The following is a 14884-nucleotide window of genomic DNA, read 5'->3' on the forward strand; positions in this document are numbered from 1 at the left end:
TGGCAGGCTAAGATTTCTCGCCAGCAAGAATCATGCCTGTTGGCTTTGTTTGGTCAGTTCACATACAAGGATTTTTAATACAGTAGTGCATCACTTAATGATGGGGATGCGTTCTGAGAAATGCATCATTAGGCGATTCCATAATTGTGTGAATGTCTTAGAGTGTACTTACACCACCCTACATGGTGTAGCCCACCACACACCTGGGCTATATGGTGCTAACCTTATGGGACCACTGTCGTTGACTGAAACGTTATGTGGCACACAGCTGAATATATATTTGAGTGACCTTAACTGTGCTACTGGAGAAGCTGTGGAATTTTTGGGTGTGGAAGGGCCTTTCCTGTTTCTTTGAACTTTATTTCCTGGATCTTGTTGAGGTGACTTCATGGAAAGGTCTAATAACAGTGTGCAATTTATTTTACCAGCATTATATTTTTGTAATAAAAGATTTTAGGAAAATAAACATAAATTGACACAATCTGAAATTATTCCATTTGAAAATGGAAAATTAGTTAGAAGAACAACAACAAACAAAAGAGGGAAACAATCCAACCAAATTGTCTTTCCGAGATAATGTAATTATTCTCCTGTTAGAGGCAGGGGATGTGATTTTTATGTTTCTATTTCTAAAAGTCTTTGTTCAGTTTTTTTTTAAGGAAAGACTGATTCTGCACTGGCTAGATTCTGGATGTTTGGATAGTTTAACTTTGGTGGTTCATTGGAGCAGGTTGAAGATGCTGCAGCCTTCCTCTGTTAATCAGTCGTGTGTTTGTGCACCAGTATTTTGGATGCTTCCTTCTCTCTCTGTTTCCTTCTCTTTCTTTCCCTGTCTCTTTCTTCATCTCTCTCTTTCTTCCCCATCTTCCCCCTCTTGCCATTAACACTTTACTGAAGTTACTTAAACTTTTCATATCTTCTTTTTACATTACATATCCTGAAGGAGGTTTTTAACCATAAATTTTGAAATCGAGCTATATTTTATAGATTGTAATTCTAAGCATTTAGGGTTCACTAAGAAGGAACTATGAAAGGAGTTATTTTAACATTAATTTCGTTTGTGGTTTCTACTTGCAGTCTACTTCTGTTTTCAGATTCACACCCACATGATCTGAAGATGATTCATATACATGTGCTTTTATTCGTGATTTTTTTGTAGTTTCAGGAATAAAGTCTGAAATTAATTTTCATACTAGCACATATATTTTGTTATTGAGACATTGGAAGAGGAAACCTGCCAACAAATACTTGTTGTGTGCCTACTATGTACAAAGTCGTGTGAAGATTAAAAATGTATAATACGTAGTTTTGCCCACAAGGAATTTGTAAACTGAGTGAGAGAGAGGATGAGATATAAATGTGTGCCAAATTAAATTGTAATCCCTTGTTTAAATGTGAATTCAAGATTACAGCAAGAACCATGTGACAGATTAGTTCATGGCCCGTTGCCAGCTGAGTGGTAAGTTCTGGGGCATACAAATTTAGAGGTTGAGGGAGAATCTCAGGATGGCAAGAAGAAGTTGAGTTTGTCTGGATTCGGCTGCTAGTGACCCCAGCTGAAGAATCCACAGCTTGTAGATCTTTTTGGTTTGGATTATGCAGAGTTGAGCACTAAAAATAAGGCAACTTGTGGTTGAGCAGGTGACAGGCCCTCTGAAAGCAGGTGGCAGAGTACAAAGGAACCAGGTTCCTCTCCTCTCTTTTTCTACTCCAAAGTGTAGTCCTTCTACTATTTTTCATGGCACATCAGCCCTTGATCCTTTGGATCTCTATGAATGTAGACCTACTCTACTCTTATTTCTTCCATCACCCAAGAAACACACAGGATCTTTAGTAAGATTTTTCTGAGAGGTTTTACTCTTCATTTCTCACTGAGTTACGAGATGAACTTAGGGAGAGTGGGAAAGGTGTAGGAGTTTACAACATTAAAATAGGCACAATGTTAAAATAACTATATCCGTTTTTCATCAATATGCAAAGTGAATTTAATTCTTACTTGAGCTAAGGAGAAACTTAGACTTTGTGTTAGGAAAGTGTGTCTGGTTAGAGAAGAAAAAGATTGGAGGCACTGGTAGTGGGCGTGGAAAAGAAAATGTAGATTTGAGAGAAATTGGGAAGTTGTAACTAACAGTTTCTGGTAATTGATTATGTTCAAGCAGAGGAAATAACGGGAAAATAGAGAGTTGAAAAATGTTTCTGTAAGTACCATTCACCAAGATATGGACCACAGTTGAAAAACAGGTGGAGATAGATGCAAAATGGTGATGAATTTTAGGAAATGTTGAGTTTGAGTTGCTAAAGATCTATTTAGAGTTGAAACTTCAAATCTATAGGTCAGGACAGGGGTCAAAGGTAGGGTAATGGATTTACACATTATTCTCCGGGCGATGACTCAAACTGTGAAACTTAATGCGATTGCAACGATTGTAGAGCCAGAATGGTTTGATGGTCTTAAATGAGAATCCAAAGAAAGCAGTCTCCCAAAGAGATGGTCCAGAAGGCAAGAGGCTGGGTTAGTGAATTAGATGAGAGGCTCCTGGTTTTAGCCTTCAGGAGAATTATCAGAGAGGACACATCCCCTAACTTCTAATCATTCTGAAGTCCAAGAAATCAATTTCAATATACTTCTCATTCTCATATCACTATCTTATTTGTGGCCTCACTACTATTTGAAATGCTTTTCTCCATCCTCTCTCACTTATTTACTTCAAGATCAGACTCAAATCACAGCTTTGAAATGACTTTATAGGTTAAAGAATCCCCTTTGGTTCACTTTTCATTTCCATTGACCTGCATTCTTGTTATAGTGCCCAATATGGATTTATTCCTTAACCAGAGAGCTTGGGAAAGAGTGTTCTTAATGAAATCACTTGATATAACAGAGATAACAGGAAAGTTTTTAAAACTGTGGCACTTATAACAGTGATCATGCTAAAAGATTACAAATGGTGTATATTGCCATTTTAAAAGAGGAGAAGATGGTGGAGTCCTCAATTCCTTTTGTAATAGAGCTAATCAACTGCTAAGTAAGGGAACTGCTATAGATACGGCGTCTCTGGATTTCAGCAATCAGTCAGACAAGCTCTTTCATGATAGCTTTCTAGAGAAGAGCAAGAAGTCTCTTGTGCACTATGAGTGAATAGAATGTGAAGGCTCTGAAAAACCACTGAATGAAGTGAGGGCGTTAGCACAGAGATGATAAAGACAGAAGAACATGAGATATTTTCTAATACGAGACTGTCACACGGAGGGAAGATCAGACTTTGTTGATTGCAAAGAGCAAAATATGATGAATTAGTGAAAACTAAAGGGAAGTGGGTTTCAGACAGTTGTGATGGAAGTCTTTGAATAATTAAGCAGTCCCAAACTGGAGTAAACTGTCTTCTGAGGCTGTTTCCCTGTCCCTGAAGGTATTCATGCCTGCTCTTCTTGGCATATTCTTGAGATGTTGGGTGGTGAATGTTTTCATCTGAATTCATGTTATCAGGTTGGCCTAAGGGACCTCTATGAGCCAAGGAATGTTCGGCTTGTTGGTAGAAAGAATACAGTTGAACCTGTAGAATTTGAGGAGGCAGGAGTTTCCTATGTCTTAGGGTCAGTCATCCTGAAACTATATTTTTAGCATAAAGAACTTTAGATGGAAAAGTACAGGAGATTGAGATGACTGAGATAATGTGTTCTGATACCCATATCAGCTTGCTGTCATCTAATCTGCCTACTACATGTTTTGAAGTGAAGTGAAATGTGCCTAATTTCGACTTTCTCCTCACTTATTTAGAGCCCTGATTTGAGATATTATTTGAACTATTGCTGCATTTTGTACCTATTCATTTGCATATCCATATTCAATTGCATTTCAATTATTTTCCAAGTTGCTGTGTGTATAACTCACTCTTCTCTACTCACTCCCGACTTGTACACTAGTTGTCAGTCATTTTTTTTTTCATTCCTTTGAATCTAAACACACCATAAGCTTCTAAATACCCAAGAAGCCCTTTGAAGGAATGCATTTTAGATTTTGCTCAGAAGTCTTATTATTTTTCCAAATATTGGTAGTAACAATTGGTTGTTTAAATTGATTTAAGCATTTAATTTATTCAGCAAACATTTATAGTATATCTGTGATTATATAATAACTTTCTTGTATTTATAAAATTATGAAATTTTATGCATATGTTCATTCATCTGTTAAAAATGCTTTGATTATCTTAACATGCTTTTTTGAACAATGAGGTTTTAATCCGTTTTAGAATGTTAGGCAAGGCAGGTAAGTTTTGCAATGTTTCTTAAAGGTCATTAGGCTTGAGAAATTTTTTTTTTTGGATCAGTGAAGGAGTAAAATTCCAGAGCCTCCGGTCTTCCTGAAAGCTGCCTTATCTTTGGATTTTTAAAGGTTACATTTGGGAAGCATTTGTAGATTTCCACATTGTTCTGAGCCTCTGGGAAATACAGACCGAGAGTTTTTGCTTTTCCCGGAGATTTTAGTCTCAGATTACTTGAGATTTCATAAACCAGCATATACTTAGGTCATCTGAAATAATGCTGGTATTTAAAGTGGAAGAGTAAGAATGAAATTGCTTAAATCCGTTTTGTTTACAGATAAAGGAGGTATGAATATAGATTGCATAGTGGTAAGAATATACATACTATGTAGATTATAAATGATCTGCCAGAAAAACCATCATCAAATATTTAATTTAAGTAGGTGAGATCTAACAAGCAAAAGTCCCAAAACTGAGCACAAAGAAAGCTACTTATACTCCTTTCTATAAGAAATAGGTATATTTTACACTGATTAAGTTTTATGAGATTTTATAAGATAATCTGCTAAGTACCATTATTTATATTAGTCTTTCATGAAGTAAGCAAATAAAATATGGATGAGTAGAAAATGTATTTGGTGGTTAGTTTGGGCATTTACACATTCTTCTGCCTAGTGCAGCAGAATATTTGAGGTAGCTTATAAAAGTATATTTTTAAAAATGATTAAAACAGAATAATGGAAAATATAGGTAGTCTAGGAGTTCCAAACCTGGGGGGAAAATCAAAATGTACAGATAAAGACTGTAGGGTCAAATCCACTTATTCAGTTTTGTCTGTAAATTTGAGTCAAAAAGAAAACATTTTCTTTAATATGATTTTCATTGTCCATAAGAAAAAAATAACGTACATCTTCTCAGAAAAGCTTTCCTTATACTCAGTCTAGAAACAGCTTTCTTGCATGGTCTTTCACATAGGGATTATTGAATAGACACTGCCCTTAACAGCCTCCCTATGATAAGTTTATAGCAGGTTTTTAGGCACGGAACCTAGTTCTAGGCATGATTCCATTTATTTCCACATCTCCTTTATGAGGTAGGTACTGTTGCTATTCTCATTTTAAAGATGAAGAATCTGACAAAGATTAATTAACTTGCCCAGGATTCACATTTTTAGTGGACCCAGGCACTCTGATTTCAGATCCTGTTCTCTTAGTCATTTCTCTAGTGCAAAGCGCAATGTAGGAATAGTATTTCTGTCCCCGAGAACCTATTGAGAGTCTTTTTATTCATCAGGAAGGAGTCAGATATCTATACTTTTAGATGACAATATTGTCCCTATTTCTTGGAAAACAGTGGCATGTAGAGAACTTTATACGTTTAGAAGTTCATTGGTAACTTTGACAAACTCATTTCATCCTCATGCAACATCATTAGATTCTTCTGTTATTATTTGCTAAAGAATTTAGCGATTGAGAGAATATATTTGCTTGACTACAAATGATGGAAGGAATATCCTTTTTAATAGTTTGAACTCTTGTCTTATAGAAAAATTTAAGCTTACTATTTCTACCTACAATGGCAAGACCTAGGACTGGTTACAGATTACCTGACGGAAGATTTATGTTCAAAATAAAGAATAACTTACTAATGAATCAGACTGAATAACTTACTAATGAATCAAGCATAGAATTTCTTTATGAGATGTACCATTCCTTGGAATTTTGGGGAAGGTCTGAGTATTGCAGTGGGGTTTTCTACACAGGGTGGAATGTGAAATTAACTGAGCTGCAAGATCCTTTCCAACTTTGAATTTGAACATCCTACTTCCAACTGAATATCTGTGTCTCAGACTCACTCTGTATTCCCATCAGTAAAATTGAGCTAGCATTTTCTTCCTTACTAAATTGTTGATAGTTCTGAAGATGAAGTAAATATTATATATTGAAGTCCTTTGAAAATTGCTAATACTGTAATTTCAAAAATTCATTAATTATTTCAACAAAAAGGAAGTATTTAATTTTTTATTTTTACTTATTTAACAACCACATCCCAGCTGAGTGCTGTTAAATGGAATATATCATACTTTACATATATTATTACCCAATTTACTTGTTTTTAATACTCTTAGATTTTTCTCTTGTTGATCACCATTCAATTATTTTATTCCCCATCTCTCTGAAACAAGTAAAACTCTCAAAGGTTTAAATTTGGATAAAATTTTAAATTTTAAATTTGGACAACTAAGTAAAATATTATAGAATTTTAAATTAAGCGGAAATTCTGTTTACCTGAATCTTTCTCATTCTCCTTCAGCAGGAATAATTGAGATTGAGATTGGAGAGAATTTGCTTCTCACCGTTCATTCCCTTCTTTAGAAAAATAGAAAAATATTTGAAAAATTAAGAATATTGATCCTGTAAGGTAGATGGTCATTTCTGAAGAGAATATAATGTATTTAGATTGATCACTTAGAGCTCTTATATTTTCCCTTTGATTCTTTTGCTTAATTCATGCTCATCACTTTCTTTGAGAATGAACTCAAATCTGATGCCTTACAAAAGCTTTTCTATGATTTCCTCTACTCCACTCTAAACACCCCTCAGTGTGTGTATGAAGTTTGGCTTTATTGTTTAGCCCTTGTACAGAGTCAGACTTACAGAATTTTAGAGCCAGAAAAGTCTCTGCAACCATCCAGCTCAAGTCACACAGCTGGTCAGTCTTTGAGGCAGAATTATGACCCAGGGCAGTTGTCATTGCCTTCTGCTTTGTAGTTCATTGTTTCGTGTGTATGTTTGGTCTCTCCAGCTGGAGGACTTGTTGTCAGAGACTGAGCTTTTTTCTTACTCGTCCAAAGATTCTTCTGCACTTCTATGCTCCGGGTAGGCACACTGGAATACTTGGGAGCTAGCCTTTTGAAAGCAGATGCTAGTGGTATATGACTTTGGTCTCGTGCTATTTTTAAAGTGTCTTCAATTTTTATTTTAATCTCTAATATTTCTTATATATTATATATATATAGTAGAACCACTTAGTATTATATATAATTCAGGTTTTGTGTTCTCATAGTTGTTCTGACATGGAGACAGAACTAAATACCTCTATATTAATTAGCAGTTAGATAAAATTATATTTTCTGATTATTGGAATACTGGACAACGTGATGAGAAGCAAGGTCTGTATCTCAATATTTGATAGACTCTTCTAGGTTTTGTCTAAATTGTGTAGTACAGAAGAGCTTACTTAGAACACTGCCCCTCAAACCTAGCCGTATATGCTGATGACAAATACCGTCCCACACACACCACCTGAATTGAGCCCTCTAAGGTTGGGACTGGTGCATCTTTACATTTAAAGAGCTCTGCAGTAGAGAACCATTGGCTTAGAAGAACAGCATCATTGAGATGATGAAGGGCCCCTTTTAAGAGAAAATGCTAAGTTGGGGAGGAGTGCTTGTTGGATGTACATATGGAAATCTTGGAGAAATGTATATAAACTGATTTTATACATCATTGAAATTTACTTGATTGTGTATAGGATATGTCTTTCGGGCCCACATAATAGTTGAATTGCAACTGCAAACCTTCATAAACCTAGAAAGGAAGTGATTAAACCAGGACTGTGGTCTCTGCTTCTGTAATTCAGAAGTGACACAGCAAACCTACATTGATAACAGAAATCTGCTATTTTGTCATTTTAATGAGTAGTGGCTGACCCCATCTATTGAAAGTTGTAGTGAGGTTGGTTCTGTGGCTGGACATTATGGTGCCCATCTTACAATTGTCTATTGATTAAATCTTACACACTCTCAGTGCCCTTCTTCAATGTTAGATGTAACTGGGCACCATTTATGAGGCTGCCATTTAGGTATTCCCTTAAATATTAAAGAGATGTTAATAAAATAATGTACATGCATTAGAAAGTCATAGAACAGTCAAGTGGTCACAGAAGTTTTGTTTTTAGAAGTGGAGAATTGGCAAAAGTCGATTTAACTTTTATACTTGGAACCTTTTCTGAGCCTCACTTTGGGCTGGGTGCTATGTATCATAGCAAAAGCCAGAGACTAGCTTGTGAGCCAAGACATTTAGTTTTCAAAAGAGGCAAATTTGGCTAGTCTGATGATTGTGGCTTAATAGTAATTACATAGTATTTATTATTTCTTGAATATATTTAGACAGAGAATGATGTTTTTCTATTCTTCTTTAACTTCAGAAGGACGCTGGGGAATCATCTAATTCTAGAATTCCATAGATAAGGAAACTTAAAGAAAAAAAATAATAAACTGTCCCTTAATAAATATTTAGAGCAGAAAGAACTTTATTTTCCTCTTACTAGTGGGTCACTTCTAAATCCGTGTGCGTATGGACCACGTGACATTTTCATTTATTCAATGGAGAGTTGAGAGGGTCTGTGTTTAGCACTCAAATATTGGACATGATTCAAATGTGAGTCAAGTGTGTCTAGAGGCTTTATTCATACCTATTTTCTTTTAGTCAGCAATGCTTCATAATGCCCTGGTTTCATGAATTAATTTTAATGGAATTAAACTTGAACAGCTCAAAATTATATAATTAATTTCATTCAGCTTCAATTAAAGTTACTAATTGAATCAAGCCTACTAGCATGACACCTGGCGGCAGTCAGCTACATAACAGTAGCAGCAAGTATGTAGGACTGCTGCTGACAGAGTTCATGTGTACCAGTGAGTTTGTATAAAAATCTCTTCTGTCGATGATCTCAGAAAGGCCTTGAGTTGACTGTAGCAGTGGAAAGATTTCTGGAGTTGTTTAAAAAAGTAAAGATTTTTAATTGAAACTAACACATCTCAGGAAGATTACATTTTCTCTATGATAATGCTGAATAAGTGTTACATAAATCTAGAAGATGTTGGTTTAGCCTGCTTGTAGTTTATATTTTACTGCTATCTGAATATGGTTTTGATACTAAAAATACTTAGTGTTGGAGACTATTTTTTTCAGAGATCTTAGCCTCTGGACTTAGCCCTAAGTGGTGTCCATCAATTTTCATGTGTTGAAATGCGTTTTATGGCAGAACTTTTCAGTTGTTGTGAAATCCTGGTGGTACATGAGAAATTTTTGCATGTGCAGAAACTTTTCCCTTCCACTGGAAATGTTAACACAGTTGACTAACAACTTCTGTTTGAATCTCTTTCCTTTCCTTGCTTCCATGGCTTGACATCATCCAGCTTCTCTTCCTTGTCTGACTCCTTTCTAATTGTACAGAACGCTCTTGGCACTCTTCTTTTAATATACTCATTCCTTTGGCGTCAGCAGTTAAATTTAGGAAGATGACTGCTTCTGGCTATAACTCTGTGACTTGCAAATTTAAATGTCCAAGACTAGACTAATCCACCAGTCTGTAAACTCCATGAAAGCCTGGGCTGCATCTCATAATTCATTGTATCTCCACTGCCTAGAGCAATGCCTAAATATCTACTATGTACAAATAGATATTTTTTTTAGATTAATAAATTATTCTCCCCGTCTCCAGGTTTTCTTAGTCAAATGCAAATGAAGAGAAATCAGTCATCTTCAATCCCATCTTCCCTGATTATCTGTGCAAACCTCTAGTTATTTTCTCCCATTTTCCCCCTTTCTCATCTTGTATCCAGTTGATTAAACTGTCATCAATTTCCACCTGGACCACACTAAGCCTCCCTTTTAGTTTCTCTTACTCTGTCCTCCCTCTTAGATGGATCCATACTCCACTGGTTCTCAGGATTGAAGTGCAGTAGAATCACCTAAGTGCCGCTCTCCCAAATTGAAATAGAATCTTTGGTGGTGGGACCCAGGAATATGTTTTTTATTTAGTTTTATTTATTTATTTATTTTTTTGAGGTAGATTAGCCCTGAGCTAACATCTGCCACCAATCCTCTTTTTGCTGAGGAAGACTGGCCCTAAGCTAACATCCGTGCCCATCTTCTTCTACTTTATATGTGGGACGCCTGCCACAGCATGGCTTGACAAGCAGTGCATAGGTCCGCACGTGGGATCCAAACTGGCGAACCCCGGGCCACCGAAGCAGAATGTGCAAACTTAACCACCGCGCCACCTGGCAGGCCCCATTGGAATTTGTTTTTGAAAAAGCCTCCCAAGTGAGTTAAAGTGCAGTCAGGATTGAGACCCACTGTTGTCCACAAATTTATTAATCTTCCTAATGCGTGGCTCTAATTAGGCAATTCATAAAGCTTCAATGGCTACCTTGACTTATTTATCTTGCTTTTAAATTAGGTCCAGACTTCTCACCTTGGCATTCAAATATCCATCCTAATCAAACCTTTACAGTTTCATCTCCTAATGCCCCCTGTACAATACTTCGTAATCCAGAGAGTTGAAACCTTTGGAGTGTCTGCCTTTGGAGTTTGCCCATGCTGTTCTTCTACCTCAAATGGGCTTCCTTCCATCTCTACTTTTAGATCTCCTGCTAATCTTTTAAAGACCATCCAACATACACCTTTTCCTATAGTGCCTTTCTTGAGCTCTGAATCCTGATGAGTTTCTTTTTCTTCCTTTGAACCTCTTTAGTGCTCTGGACCTCTCATAGCATGCATTTTATCTTGTGTTAGAATTTGCTTTTTGCTTGAGTTATGTTCCCAGTAAGATGTTACTTTTCCTTACTTACTGTCCTTCCCCCTCAGAACCCATAAACCCACGTATAAATCTCATCCTAAACGCCCTCCCTCTTTGAGAATGCCTAAAACAATCCTTGACTCTTTCCTAAGTTTCTACTGAGCGAACCCTATACTTGCTTTCTATACCTTCTCGCTTCTGAATCATTCCTCATTCAATTACAGCCTGACTCTCATCTCCACCACTCATTGGGATTTCTTCTCCTTTGATGCTTTTTTGTGTCAGCCCACTCTCTATATGTATGGACTCACTTTCATCCTTGATGTAACCTCTCCACATTTTTCTATCATGGCAGATCACTTGCTGTGTTATGATGATTTGTTTACAATAATCTTAACAGGTTATTTTTACTGTAAACATCTGTTTCTTTGATACTGGGCACATAGGTGCTCAATAAATATCTGTTATCGAATCAATAGCATATGCAACAGTCAATAGGGGTACCGTTCCCATTTTCTTAAATTATGGTAGACGAAGAAGCATTTAGAAGAAAATCTATAAAATGAAAAAAATAGAGAAAAATATATAACATTTAATGATAATAAATGTATAATTTTTCTTATTCAGAAAAATCTGACAAAGAAAATACTGAAAGAGATATAACTCAAGCTACCAATAGCCGCCTCACACATGGAGAAATGCAAGACCAGTCCATTTGGGGAAATTGTTCAGATGACGAACTCATCAGAAGTAAGTATTTTTAGAGAAAGTTGGAATGATTTGGGGATATGACTATGATAATATGCTCCTAGTTAATATGCTCTTAGTTAATTGTCCCGTATAATTATGCTGGAAATCTATAAATCAACAGTGTTTTTATGAGTATTTGAAAATATAGGGCTAAAACTAGGATATAAATAATACTGTCAGCTTTCATCCTTTCTTTGGAAAGGGAGAAATGAGCAGTACATTTTAGACTTGATTTTCAGAGAGATTTAGACAAAACTTAATTCCTTCTTGAGGAGCAACTAAGTGGAAGTGAGACAACTCTGAGTATACGTGGAAGGTAGATGTAAAAAGACAAAGACAGCACTAAAGGACGGTGAGTCATACTTTGGTAATGCCAATGTGATTCCTGTTCTTCTAGCCATGTGATTCCAAACGTTTTTTACAATTAACATTTTTATCACTGCTTGGTTTTTTTAATTCTCTTCCTCTTCCTGAAATTGCTCTGTAGAATATATACAAAAGCGTTTGGTATATTTTTACTTTATTTTGCTCTGGGAGTGCCTAGAAATACCAGAATCTTTTGGGTGCTATTCAGAATGTCTATTCTGTGTCAGGTTCTCCTCTAGACCTGGAGCTTACTTTCTGAACCCTGAGTCCCCCCCGGTGGGATCAAGATGAATTTGGCATATAATGAATTATTCTCTGTAGTTAACGTGTAAGTATAAAGATCACTGCCATGCCACACCTGGAAGAGCACAGGAATAAATCTTTTGAAATTCTCGTTCGTGGTAACCACGAAATGTCTCATTTTCAGTTGTCCAGAGTGGATAGAGGAGAAGAATTCCTTTCTGGTTATCAAGTGGTGTTTTATTTTATTTTTTTAATTCAGTTCTTTCATTTAGACAACTTCATAATATAGACCCTTTCTTGTGTTAACATGTTACACTTTGAATCTTGGAACATTTCCTTTCCTCTCTAGAATGCCCAGTATCTGTCCCTAACTGAAAACCACACAGAATAAAGCAGAAAAAAAAGGAAGAAGAAACCAGCTTAGCAGAAAAAAAAAAGGAAGATGAAACCAGCTTAGTAGAAAAAAAAACAAATAACAATAAACACACCACTGAAGGAAATTTCAAGTTATCAAACAAAAGCTCTAAGAGTGAGTGTGTTTTAGTTTAATTTTAGAACCATTTGGTTTTTTATACTTTTGTCATCAAGAAGGGAATAGGAAGGAAATGAGACCCAGAAATTAGTGAGGAGCAAGATTTATATAGCTTCTCCCAAAGAATCAAATAAACATTATTTCAAGTAAACGTTGGTTGTCGTCTATCCAAATATCGACTCTGCTGTTGTGAAACTTAGGGTTTTGTGAGATAATGGCATATTTGATTTGTGATTTTCTGACAATCAGAGAGTTAGTGATAGCTAGAAGAGGTCTTAGAGACAATTTTACCTCTACCTTTTGGGGAACATGATTGTTGTCTTATTTTTTTTTTCATAGTCACTGAATTTTAAGTGTGTGTATTTCATTTAATTGATTTATTTCCCTAATCTTTCTTCTCAAAGTCCACACTAGGAGAATGTGATTAAGAACTCATAGAATAAAACCCAAAAATACAAGTACTGTTGTGGAAGGCTATGGAGAGTCATGTTAATGTGTTAAAAATTTTTTTGTGCTATTTGGTGAAGCTCATTTTAGTCACAGAATTCATGCTATTAAAGGTAATGGATTTAAAATTAACTACTCTGTTGTCTATAATGTTTAAGTAGACAGTGATACAAATACTGTAAATTTCATGAAATAGTTTCTTTATTGAGATAATGATGTAGCCTGTACCATGGGACACTGGAGCACTGGGGAACAACTGTCTAATTTCCTACTAATGTGCACTAAAGGAATGCAGAGAGAGAGAGATTTATGGCCCCCTCTAAGAGGGCTGCTTGGAAAACTGACAGATGAAGGGATATACAAAAGATAATGGCAAAGACGGTAATGCCGCTCCTGCCTGAAAATAAGCTGGCTAGAATTTCCAAATATTTGTGGGTGACATTAGACTCTGAATTATGATTACAAATTTCAAAAACTATATTTTTGTTGTTTTCCTGGTCACTTTTCTAGACAAGACGACTTTGTTGGGTCTACAGAAAATTTGATCTCTGGATTTGCCGAAATGGAACATCTTATGTCATCTTAAACCCGACTCATGTCTGGATAGCATTTGAAAGTTTGATATTGTGATAGCTGCTGCTTTTCCAACTCCCAGAGTCTAAACTCTACAAAGCTGCTTGCTCGACATAGCGTCATTGACCATCTCCGCATAATTTAATGTCTGTCTCTCTTAACCCCACAGTTAAGGAGATGCGTGTTTTCCTCTTACTTCAGCATCCAGCACATTTTTGGGGCCCAGTAAATCTTTCGTAATAACAATAGGCCCTGGAAAGAAGGCTCTGGCTCAGAGCTGCATGGGGGAGGAGGGGAGCATCTGCAGTGAGTCAGGGCTGGGCTGGCTCCCTTTCCAGAAGTCCTGTGTGGCTCCCTGAGCACCGTGGAAGAGGTGGACAGCTGGGTCTCATGGAACTGATTTTAGTGTTCCCACTGTAGTGTGAAGTTGGCTGGATGGAGGGATCATCAGAAAAATGAGGCTGGCTGGGGTGTGGGAACATTTTCAAACGCACAACCCACTCTTTTTTCCAAGCTTCCATGGGACAGCTTAGCTGCATAAGCAAGAAGTGAAGGAGAGTTGCTCTGTTTAATGTGACTTCTTTTTCTCTGTCTGTTCTTGAGAGTGGTTTGTGAGGTCTGGCAGCTAACGTCTCCATTGTCCCGGATGCCTGCTGCCGCCTTGGTCGGACATTTAAGGCATAATTTATAGGGGCCTGTTAGCTGTCAGTGTGATGAGGCTGTTTTTACTTTTCTGAGAATAACTGAGCTCTGGAAAGTCAAGGGAGTGGCTGCTTTGGAAATTGTATTCTAATTAAAGGGTGTATTCTCAGGCTCATAAATGAGATCCAAGCTGAGAATAATTTCCAAATTATTCTGTGAACTTTAACCCTGACCTCAGTGGACCACCCACTTGTGGCTCACACTTGGTTTATGCTGCACACGGAAGTTTGGGCTTTGTGTGCCTTCGCTGGTCCTTGTAGAAAACATTGCAGGTGGCAGACCTAAGATACTGTGCTCCCAGGGTCTAGATTTCAAATTGGTTGCCCTTGAGTTGCTAACTTATTAGAGAGAATCTTTTCTGGAAGTTATAAATAAGAGAGAAGAAATCCATATGGAATCAAACATTTTGAATAAATAGGCC

General features: G+C 36.6%; 1 protein-coding gene across 3 annotated transcripts in view; it reads left to right on the forward strand.

Moving 5' to 3' along the window:
• MDFIC (MyoD family inhibitor domain containing) overlaps positions 1–14884 on the forward strand; it is an 89092-nt gene that overhangs the window by 8719 nt on the left and 65489 nt on the right. For all 3 annotated transcript variants that reach the window (XM_023639549.2, XM_023639550.2, XM_023639551.2), the window contains exon 3: positions 11478–11600. In XM_023639549.2, coding sequence (XP_023495317.1) covers positions 11478–11600 — 123 coding nt within the window. The remainder of the gene's footprint in view (positions 1–11477; positions 11601–14884) is intronic.

This window comes from Equus caballus, chromosome 4 (genome assembly GCF_041296265.1).
Source record: "Equus caballus isolate H_3958 breed thoroughbred chromosome 4, TB-T2T, whole genome shotgun sequence".
NCBI lineage: Eukaryota > Metazoa > Chordata > Mammalia > Perissodactyla > Equidae > Equus > Equus caballus.